Genomic DNA, 12,192 nt, shown 5'->3' with positions numbered 1-12,192 from the left:
AGTTGATAAACATTAAAAGAAGTGTTAAATTTGCCATTTGAAAGCTAAACTCAAAAAAACCTGCAGCTATGTTTTATGCTGAGTGAAGCATAAAATATTGTTTTATATTTGACAAGCTCTTTCCCCCATTGTACCATAATGAAGTATTAGCATGTCTAATCCAGAGTAATCTCTGGCTCAATGGCCTCAAAGATGCCACACAAGGACCAGGGAGATGATCAAAATATTTCATGTTGAGCCATTAGAAACCATAGTCAGTTACATCACCTCAGTATAGCTACTTTCTCCTCAAATCTAGAAACCAAAAATTATTTTAAGTTTGTTAGAAATGCTAGTCTGCAATCAAACATTGTTTTATGCCAGACCTGGCCCAAAATATATTGTGGTTTAGGCTAAGAAGCCATCTGCACTCTAAGTTCTGAGTGTAGAAAACAGGATGGCAGTTGAATATTACTTCAACTCTGATCAACAACCTAAATAGACAGTCCAGGATACATAATTATCCTCAAAGAAAGAGAAATGGTTGGAGAGTTTAGAAGAAAAAGTTTAAAACTGCCCTACTCTTTGTCATCACCACTCTGCCTAAAAATAAAGTCAACTATGGCTTGTGCAAATCCTTAATTGCTACATTGGGGAGAAAATAAAAACTACAGCTAGCAGCTGCAAGAAACGCAAATTCCTTCCTTCCTTTTTATCCCCTAAAGGAAGGAAGAATGTACAAGTCCAACAAAATTCACAAGGTGCCCTCATAAAAAGAAAACATGATCTGCTTTACTTCAAACTGAGACACAGCTTTGTTCACTGTATTAGTAACCAGGTCTTGCACCTCAAGCCATTGCTCTTCCCAACTCACCTTTCTTGGAACTGCTTAGAAGGAATCAGCCCTGCTCGAAGATTTGTGTCACCCACACGTTTGGCCTGCCACCATGTTGGGTCATCTTGGCTAACCACTTCCAAGATGTGCCTTCTCTGAAAAGGCAGCCCTGCCTCCTGACATGGGATAGCTTTATCCTCTTTTGGATTGTAGGAGAAAAAGGCTCTCATGAACACCTAACAGATGAAAGAAAGATCATCGTGACCATGATTACAGTTTTCCTAGAATTTTATGCAGATGGAAAAATGCTTCAGAAATTTATATGGATTGCTTTCCGAACTCATGGCATGGAGAACTGTAGGGATAGGGAAACAAATCCACAAATACAAGGATGAAAAAAAGAATGATATTCAAAGTGGAGCAGAGTAAAAGATATATATGCAAATATGACTAAGACAAACTGTTCCTTCCTCAATCACCACCCCCATTCACAGATTTATGTAGATAGTTCAGTAATTTTGAGTAGATCTGGAGAACAGCTTCATCCTGTCTCCCTAATCCCCACTCTTTTACACTTTTTAGAAAAACAAGATTTGAGTGGTGGCACACTGAAAAAAAATCCTATCACCTATAAAACCAATTAGCTAGCTAATTTATTACTAGCTTTATTCCAGGCCCATTCTTGAAAAAGATGGAGGGGGGAATAAATGGTAGCTGGTGTTCTGCTGGTATAGATGGATGGATGGATGGATGGATGGATGGAGGGTGGGAGAGAGAGAGAGAGAGAGAGAGAGAGAGAGAGAGAGAGAGAGAGAGAGGGAGAGGGATGATAGATAGATAGATAGATAGATAGATAGATAGATAGATAGATAGATAGATAGATAGATAGATAGATAGATAGATAGATAGATAGATAGATAGACTGCCATTGCTGTTGACACTTTTTAAACTCTAAGAAGAAAGAGAAAAAAGGGGAAGAAAAAACTGTCACTGCCACTATGGTTAACATCTCCTCACAACACTTCGATTCCTCCCAGAGTCCAGAAATCATTTGAATTGCCTCAAATTCCTACTAATCCAAATTGTGTCATTTCCACTGCATTTTTTAAATTTGCACTGGAAGGGAAAATTAGTTTTAAAACAGTTAGATTACCATGATGTATTCATGCAAAATGCAGTTCCCAGGGCATTAAAACTAAATAACAGAATAACAGAGTTGGAAGGGACCTTGGAGGCCTTCTAGTCCACCCCCCTGTTCAGGCAGGAGACTGTATACGATTTCAGACAAATGGTTGTCCAATTTCTTGGACAGCCTCCAATGCTGAAGCACTCACAACTTCTGGAGGCAACTATTTGAAACCAAATTGTTTAGAGTACTGCAAAATGCACCTCTAGTCTGAAAACACAAAAAAATTTCCCCAGAGAGAAGGCAGATCTCAGTATGTTTAGCAAGTTGGGAATACTGTTCAATTAAGTATGAACATGCAAATGATTCCTGCTCCACCTTCAAATATATTTTACTAAAGCAAGTTTTTTTTTCAAACTTAGCATCTTTAAGATTTGTGGAATTTTAAGATTTTATGAATTGATTGTGATTAATGATTTTGTAATTGTAAGATTTGTGAATTTCCCAGAATTTTTCAGGCAGCATGCTGGAAGTTGAAGTCCACACATATGAAAGTTGGCAAGTTTGAAAAACACTGAACTAAAGGTTCCAGGATAGCCTAATCTGCCATTCCTATATTTGACAACCCCCACAATTCCCTGCCAACTTGGACAAAAGCTATGGAGGCTAAGAAGTCTAAGAGTTGCAGTTTCCATATACGTGGGAAATACCAGGCTACCCAATCCCTTTAAACATGCTTAGTACAGGAACACATGTTTAGAATATCTACCGTAGGTAAGATTGTAATGTTTTCACGTGTTAACAGGCTCTCTTACCTTGCTATCCTTCAGACGATCTTCTTCTTTGATGCCTGGAATAATTTTTAGTGTTATTGATCCCTGGGATTGAACCTGTAAGAAAAACAACTCTGTTTTTCTGTCTTTACAAAATCACATTACATCTGCAAAAATCACTGAGATCTACCTGTCTCTTGATGCACAGTATTCCAGGTATCAATTGCACGCTGAGTGAGACCAAATAGCTTAATAAACATTTAGTCCCATTGGTATTGGTTCTCCAAAGTAGTTTTTCTTTTCCAGCCCTACCTAGAAATTCTGGGGACTACATCTAGGACACTGCATGCAAATTAACTTACTCAACCCCAGAAAGTTTAATATATATTTGGATTTCTAAAACTCTTTTGGCTTTGTACAGTGAGTAGACCAACCTGGAGGAGGTTAAAAACATTCCTCTGGGTGGATGTCTTTTCTAAGCAGCAAAAGACTTATACAAAACAAACTGAATGCTCTCAGTTGCTACTTACAGACATTGCTCTTAAGTGGAATGACAAAAATAAATCAAAGTTTTAGATCCAACGTGATTAGTTCAGCTTCTAGGCTAATTAAGAGGTATATTGGGCCACATAACTCAACTCTGTTCTGAAGGTTAGTATTAAAATGAAACCCTTAATTCTGCATAAGATTCCCCAAATGTTCTTAGAAAAAAGAAATTTACTAATTTATTTTCTTAGAGCAACTATTTATATACTCCACTCTTAGTCTGGAAAGGTTCCAGAGATCAATAAGAAGATACCATCCCTTCCCTGATGTTTTAAATCTAAAATGCATGGAACCAATGGAAAGTTGGCTGGGGAGGGGAAAAACAGGTTTTGTCTAAATTTTTACCAATTTGAGGAGACCATTTTAATTTAGGAACTTCAAAAACTAATTTTTAATTCAATAATATAATTTGATTTGGTTTCAAATTATTTTCTGCTCTTAAAGTTTGCCACAACGAACATTATGAATACATTTGGGTCTTCCCCCCCCCCTTTTTTTTGTCGTCTTCTGCCTAATATGAATCTCAAGCATTGGCAATTTTTCTCTACAATTTGTAGCCTGCAATTCTCTTCTTTTTGTAAAACAGAGCTTTTACATATAAAAGGTCCGAGATTCAATACCCAGCATACATAGGCACGGCTGGTAAAGATTCTTTTCTTGGAGAAAAAAAACTGCAATCAAGTCAATGTGTGGCAGTCTTAATGCAATGGTTACCTACATAATTCTGCATAATGTAAACTTTAGACTGTAGAAAACAGAAATTGAAAAATCTTACTATTTTTGCTTGCATAAAACTGCACATCTATGGTTACCTGGAAGAAATCAAATTGAATGTTCTGGGACTTATCTCTGAATAAACGCATTTATGATTACACTGTGTTGCACATTTTCAGCACACACGGATGCTGATGCATTAGTAGACGATCAAGTATGTCCTTGGTCAAGCAAAGAGTGTTTGATATTGACTGGGCCATTATTTATTAGATTTTTTTTATTAACTCAAGGCAGTATACATACTTCATGTTCCTGCTTCCTATTTTCCCCACAACAACCCTGTGAGGTGGGTTGAACTGAAAGCCAGTGACTGGCACAGTCACCCAGCCAATCTAGGGGTGACTAGAGCTTTCCCAGTTTCTAACCCAGCAATTAGCCACTAGACCAGGGATAGGCAACCTTGGCTCTTTTATGATTCCTGGACTTCAACTCCCAGAATTCCTGAGCCAGCATGGCTCACCTTGGAAACCTCTCCCTTTCCCTTCAGCATGGCTGGATCAGGAATTCTGGGAGTTGAAGTCCACGAGTCATAAAAGAGTCAAGGTTGCCTACCCCTGTATTAGACCAAACTGACTTTAATCTGTCACTACTTTCTACTTGAAGGAAAAAAATAAAGAGACATTTTTCTAATCTGGGTTGAAAAGAGACTACGTTTGCAGAGAAACCCAAATTAGAGGTCAGCTATTCTAGGAATCGCCCTGCACGTAAGCAGGAAATGTGTACATGATTTCTATGAAGCTTCTTTTCCATGAATGGATTACATGGCTGGTTAGAAAATTCAGTTTTTAGTCCAAAACACTGTCCTGAATGAAACAATCTAGCTTTCTCACCAGTACTAAAACATAGTGTTCACAAGATAGGCAAACCCTCTTTTTTAACCCACTAAATATATCCTGGGAAGACAGCCTTTTTTTGTCTTAATGATATTAAAAACCTGACAGAGCAATCACAGAGGGGCAGCAATTATTCAGCAAGGTTTTTTTTTTCAATCATAATGTGATCACAACCTGCAAATATGAACAGAAAATATGCAAATTAATCCCATGGGATTTGCATTATTTATCCATGTCTTATAAATACACTATTCAGAACATTAGCAAATAATCATTTTTCCCTTGTTCTCTTATGCTGGGACATTTTGGAAGAAACTGAATACCTGCTTATTAGAAGAATCATACCTGCCTTGTCTGCTGCAAATCCTGTATCAAGTAGAAGATGAGAATTTGTGCCATCCAAAGTGCCATTCAGCTATGTCTGAGCTCACACATGTGTTAAATAAGCTCCATTTGTATAATATATATGGAAAGCTTGGTTAATCTTGCTTAGTTTTGAGGAAAGGACTGGCTCAGCATATAGTATAAATTACTGTAAACCCTTTGGATTAGTTTATAATTCAACAGTTCAATGTACTGCACAAAATATTGTGCAAGCCCAGACAATCTAGTATCCTACATTATTATTGTTGTTGTTGTTGTTGTTGTTGTTGTTATGGTTCATTGCACAGTCAGCCAGATGTTCAGACTGGATTTGGCATTTTTTGTCTACCTATCAAATCCTTTCCAAGGACCTGGGATATACAGATGGAGATGTTTTATGGTGTTACAGATATCGTCACAGGATGTAAGCTATTGTGAGTAAAGTTGCCTTTTGCAATTGACTGATGGTAAATGCCGATAGTGTTCAACTGGTGCTTGAATAGTTTTGGGATTACACCCAAGGCATCTATTACTGTTGGTACTACTTTTGCTTTCTTGTTAGATTTTTATTTTACCTTTTTAATATATAGCAATGAACATAATGAATATACATAGTCTTTGACTTACAGTTCCTGACTTATGCTTGGCAACCATTTGAAGTTATGGCAGATACTAAAAAGGGAAGTTTCAACCCAGATGCGAAGTTCCAGTGTCTGCCCCCCCCCCAGGCACAAGGTCACATTTTGGGCAACTGAACACCTTTGCAGCGATTTCCCACATCCCACAATCATATGATTACAATGTATGATTGTTTTGCTGGAAGCCAACATTTATTTCTAATTTCCAGTTAGTCCATTGCACACAATGGGGTTTGCTTCATGATAATGGATTTGCTCAATGACTATGGTGATTCGCTTAACAACCACTGCAAAAAATATGTCATAAAATCAGGTTGGTCATATGATGACCATGATTTATGACCATAAGCCCGTGTCAACCACCCTGTGTGGTGAGCTAAGCTGTCAGTGAGTGACTAGCCCAAAGTCACCCAGCTGGCTTTCATGCCTAAGGTGAGACTAGAACTCAGAATCTCCAATTATAGTTTGTTATTTATGAGTTGCCTTTAATTGTACATTCTGTGCTGGATCACATGTTGAGCAGGATACATACACAGTGAATTAATACTTAAGGTATTAAAATGGGTAACTGAATAATAAGGTTAAACATGTTACATGAATCTAAAGATTTCAGGTTAGGGTCATTCTAATTTGTCTATTCTAAAAGGAAATTACACCATTTCACACACTGATTTTCTCCTGTTTGGCTATAAAAAAATGTCCAAATGAAAGTGGCAGTTTGCACACAGAATCCTTTAATGCTAAACAGACAGACACTTTCACAGGCAGCAAAAGACGGTTTCTTTGTAGTCCCAAAACCCTCAACGACAAAGCTTAAATTCTTTTCCAGCAACTGCATTGTAAATCTTGACAGATCTGGATTCCTCTGTTGCATAAGCTTCTACAGTCAAGGCAGAAAATGGGGACAACATCTCTTCCTTATGAATGACTGGTATTCATTACCTACAATGTTTGTCACATGGATGGGCTAGTCACAAAAGCTCTGGATTCCTAGTTTCCAAATGAAGTTAAAAAAAAAGTGAAGGATGCTTCCCTTCTATCTCATTTTTACTATTCAGTAAATATAAGAGGACCTGTGTCTTCTCCTAAGCATGCAGATTACTGATGTGATAATAACAAATACATAGACTGAGGGCATGTCACATCACAGGTGGCCCTAAAATTATAACCCTTCTTTAATGACTGTTCAAAGTTATAACAGCACTGAAAAAGGTGACTTACAACCAGTGCTTACATTTACATCTGCTGCAGCATCACAATTGCCACATGATTCAGGTGCCTGGCATCTAGCATGTATTTACAACAGCTGCAGTGTCCTGGGGTCAGATGATCATTATTTACAGCTGTCCCAACCGATTTCCAATAAGCAAAATCAATGCGTAAAGCCAGATTCACCTAAAACTGCATGATTCACTTCATAATGGTAGCAATAAAGCTCATGGTATCAGGCACAACGTACTTAGCAACTGCCTTGCTTAGAAATGAAAATTCCTCTCTCAACTGTTGTTGTAAGTCGAGGACTATCTGTACAGAATAGGATTTTGTTTTGAGCAACTATTGAATTATTTTTTCTTTAAATGTATAATGCACTCTTATGCATGTATACGAAGATAGAAGCCCCACTGAATTCAACCAAGATTTACCCCAGCACATTCCATAGCAAGAATGGGGGATATTTTAAGGTCATATTTCCTGCTTTGGGTGGAAGAGGGTGGGATTTCTCAGGCAAAAGTGGGCAATAATTAGTTCTAGAACTAACGCCTAATGAAGCGTCTACAACATCAGAATCGAGAACTGTCAAGATTGACAATGCAATCAGTTGAAAATATTTTAAGCTTTGACAAGGAGCTCAGCCTCAGTAAGGAATCCTGTGATTTACTATTCAATAACGCCAGGAGGGTCACAGGTTTCCCACCCCTATTCTCAGGGACATATATTAGCAACGGGTAGAACTGGGTATCAAACTGAGTAGGACAAAAGACCGAAATGGGTAAGGCTGCTCCTTTACCATTCTCTTTTTCCTGATCCTTCAGTCTTCCCCCTCCCACTCCTTTTCTCTCTCCCACACAAATACACTCAGCTTTGCTAATGCAGCTGCCAATTTCTTTAAGGTGCTGTAAATTGGACCCCTCCTTAAATTCTTTTCAAAAGGCTCACAGAACATTCTCTTGTTCTAGTCCCCAGGAAAAAAAAAACATTAAATCACAGGTATCTTTGAATTTATTCCCTAGACAGGAACTGTTAAACCCTACAATGTTTTCTTTCTGTAGAAAGAACTGGGTGCAAATTTAAAACCATAGTCTAGCGGTCACCAAAGAGGTTTCTACATCTGTATTGTCAACAAGTCAGTTGTCCACATTTTTTTCAGTTCAACTCTGACCAACCAATTCCATTGGCTATAGGGTTATTTTAACATTAACGAATCAGCAGAGAAACAGTTTAATTTTAAGCGCAGCTACATAAAATCAAATGCAACACAATTTTCACAGCCATTTTCCACAATATATTCCCCTCCAGAAGTAAACTCAGCTCCTAGAATCCCTACCAACATAGCCAAGGCAATAGCTGAGAATTTGGGGAATTATAATTTCAACAAATGAAAGTGAAATCTTTTCCCCCAAACTAAAACGTAACTGTGCAATCATGCATGTGTCTCCTCCAAAATATTGTAACTTTTATTACTTATTACTAAAAAGATGTTTTAAGAATTTTGAAGTGGATTTCTGCTTCTGAATCTAATATATGCATGAAAGGTACTTTGTGTCCTCAATTCTACACCATCCCTAGCATCATAACAGTTGTTTATTTGGAAAACAGAGTAAACTTTTGTACTAGCATGTTAAAATGTGTACATTACTGTAAAAGGCATACAAACATCAAAGAATCTTCATGTAGTTTTTTTTCTAAAATAAACAGATTTCTGCATAAGCAGGACAGAATGAACAGACAAATAAGCATATGCAATATAGGCAAGAACCGAAAATAATCAGCTTATTACAGCTTTACTCCCACATAAGTAGGAGAAAGCCATTCTCTGATGGTAGCCTTATAAATTGCCCAAACCAATTTTTTAACAAATATTATTTTAAAATATACTGAAACTCAATTCTAGTTATTAAAAAAGTAGGATTGTACTCTCTTGGCTGTGTCCTTAAATCCAGGCTTAAAATTAAATGTCAGATTTTTAGTGATAGCCAGCAAAACATTTTCACAGCTAAGATGAAAAAAGGGTCAGTTGTACTCATTCCTAAATGTTCAGGAATGACCCAGAGGCATTGAATTTCCTCAACTCTATGGCAATTATTAACCCTAATCCTACTAGCATATAATTCAAGTACACTTGGCATGAAAGGAGACAGGCATACTTTCCCTCCACCCACTTGATTGGATTTGACTTTATTTTGAAATGAAAAATGTAGGCACTTTGAAATCTCACCTTAATTGCAGTAGGTTGGAGGTGTGTGTGATGGTGGAGAGGAATCTAATACTTGTTTGCATGTCTTATTCAGAACAACCTTATTGGTTAAAGAGACCGAATTGGTCTTAGTCCAAGTAGTTATGTTGACTTTATCTTGCCCAGCATTAAATACTCTGATTCCATGGACCTGTTCATATAGTACTTAATCAGATCAGTTACATACCTACCAGCTACATTTACACAAGATGATAATCTTGGTTATTTTTAACCTTGGTTATGGGGGGAGGGTTGTATTCATGTGGTTTATCAAGTTGTTCAATTTATTGTAAATCTGTTTGGTTAATTTATGATCAGCTTACTGAGTGAAATAGGGAAATTGGTTGATTCCATAACCCACTTAATAGTATCTGGGCAGCCATATTCACTGAGCCTTCTGAATCCCTTTTAATGGGAATCCTAAAGATTTCAAGCCTATAATTAGATGGAGATGCCAGGAGTTGAACTTGAAATTCTTGGCTAGCAAGTTCTCTGTTCCTCCATCAAATTAAGGAACTTCCATTAATTCTTCCAAGAAATTGCAAGACAATACAGTCCCAGCACAGACGCCCACACTTAATTGCAGAACACATTGGCTCAAGGAAAAACACTCCTTCATGACCCTCTTTAGAACATCCTGCTTTTCATTGTGATGACAATGGAGGAATTAATGATATTTGCTGTTTTTTCCCTTATTTCCTTTAAAAAGAAAGGAAAGCAGTGCTGATGATTCAGGTGCCCTTGGTGACTCTATATTCTTGCCCGCCCACTACTGCAATTCTTACTTAATTTGGAAGAGACCTTGAGAATGTCATTGGCTATTGCAATAGCTATGTGTATCTTATTTTGAGCTCCTTTGTGTAGGAGTCACCAAGTATGTCATTTCCTCTCTGGCATGGAAGAGGTATGGCTTGTGACTCCACAATTAAAGAAGGGAGAGAGTAAATAGATCTCAACACTACTAGGATGACTGCAGCTATAAGACTCTTTTGGAGAACACAAAAATAAGTTATGGACAAAGTCAGTGGCTATTTGGCATTTACTTTCTTACTAATCTGTTGGTGGATTAACCCATAATCAATTATGTTCACTTTGGAGGAATGCCAGGCATTGTCATATGTTGTGAATATGCCATATTCACAACTATGTACCCAAAGAGACTTTTTTCACTGCAGTCTACTAGATGTTTTGTCCTTTCAGTTTTCATATAATTAAATAAAATTGAATGAGAAGCAGAGGTCCAACATTTTCTTTATTTTCTAGACTGTTTCTGAATTCCAAAACTACCTTATATGGCAATGGTATTATCAATACTTTATCCAGTAAAGAAAGACTACTAAATTTAGGATATAGATAGCCTCCTAGAAGTTACTATACTGTACTCGGGCACAAACATTTGAACAATCATCATTTGATAGCAAAAAAAATTGTCTACAACTTTTTTGCGGTTATCCAGAACTACCTACAGTATGTAGTAGTTCTAGATAAATGTTAATGGCTGAGATAAAACCAGATCCATGATGCAAAATCCTGCAAAACTACTAAATGGCAATAGAGACACACTGAGAAAAGGTGAATTCTCTACTCCCATCTGCTGGTTATCAATGTTTCTGCAGGCAAGATGTGGAAGCTCTAGATCAGGGATGTCAAACTGCCGGCAAACGGGCAGGATGTGTCATGGCGAAACCGCGCTCACCCCATTGCCGGCAATGGAAAAAAAGTCATGATATGTCATGACACATCATGTGTCGTTGAGAGTTTGACACCCCTGCTCTAGATGGAAAGCTCTCTCATTTGTATCACTTTGGGTAAATGTATGGCTTGTGCCTGACTGGACTCACCTTGGCAGTCATTTTCTGAGAGCACTTATCACATAATCTTAAAATTACAAAACTACCCACCAGGCCCCCACATTCCTATCCCTAACAAGAATATTTTTTTTTCTTTAGAAGCATTTGAAACCTATTGGTGAAACTTACATCAAGACAAGAGTATTTGTCTGTGTATCCCAACATTGCCTACTCTTACTAACAATCTTCTCCAACATTTCAAGTGGAATATGTTTTTGGGATTCATTGATTCTTCATCTTTTTAAATTGGCAATATGGAAATCATAACTTGTATATCTGGATTATGTATATGCGTACACAATCCAAATATTCATTATTGCAGCAGGCATCCTGTGGGTGAATAAGAGACAAAGAAAGAAATGTCTACTAGCAGCAGCTTTTATAAGCAGAATCAGAGTGGGAAGATACCATATAAATCACCTAAACCAGGGGTAAGCAACCTTGGCTCTTTTATGACTTGTGGACTTCAATTCCTAGAATTCCTGAGCCAGCCATGCCTATCCCTGACCTAAACCAACCATCTGCTCAGAGCTGGAAACACTAATGTTTCTCAACCTTTAAGAGACATAGACTTCAGCTGGCTGAACTGGCTGGTGAATTCTGGGAGTTGAAGTCCATATAGCTTAAATTTGCCAAGGTTGAGAAACTTTGTACTAGAGAATCACTGAAAGATGCTCATCCAGTCTCTTTTTGAAGACCTCAAACAAAGGAGGACTTGTAGTAAATCAATAGTCTTCCTTTAGAAATACACTGCCCAAATAATCATGTCATCTTCTTACTTAGTTGATAATTCAACTATTTCTCAACTATGTGGAGAAATAATTTTACTTATCAGAATCTATTCAAACATAAGTCCCAAGGAATCAAAAAGTATTTATTTTCAGGCAAATTTGTATGTAACTGCAGTCTTAAGCAAGCTGCCATTACCAATTTGCCCATGATTAATTGTAGCTTATATTTTCTGAGTTCACGTGACCCATTGAACTATAATGTAACCACAGTGTCCAGATTTATGCCCAGT

General features: G+C 37.4%; 1 protein-coding gene across 1 annotated transcript in view; it reads right to left on the bottom strand.

The window, feature by feature from the left end:
* MPP3 (membrane palmitoylated protein 3) overlaps positions 1 to 12,192 on the bottom strand; it is a 73,867-nt gene that overhangs the window by 36,355 nt on the left and 25,320 nt on the right. The window contains exons 8-9 of the mRNA XM_015810405.1: positions 2,756 to 2,830; positions 854 to 1,050 (exon numbers count right to left, since the gene is read on the bottom strand). Of these exons, the coding sequence (XP_015665891.1) occupies positions 854 to 1,050; positions 2,756 to 2,830 (272 nt within the window). The remainder of the gene's footprint in view (positions 1 to 853; positions 1,051 to 2,755; positions 2,831 to 12,192) is intronic.

Source organism: Protobothrops mucrosquamatus, unplaced genomic scaffold, assembly GCF_001527695.2.
Source record: "Protobothrops mucrosquamatus isolate PMUCROS unplaced genomic scaffold, P.Mucros_1.0 scaffold10, whole genome shotgun sequence".
NCBI lineage: Eukaryota > Metazoa > Chordata > Lepidosauria > Squamata > Viperidae > Protobothrops > Protobothrops mucrosquamatus.
Note: the sequence above shows the minus strand (reverse complement) of the source record. Positions and strands in the feature narration are given on the sequence as shown.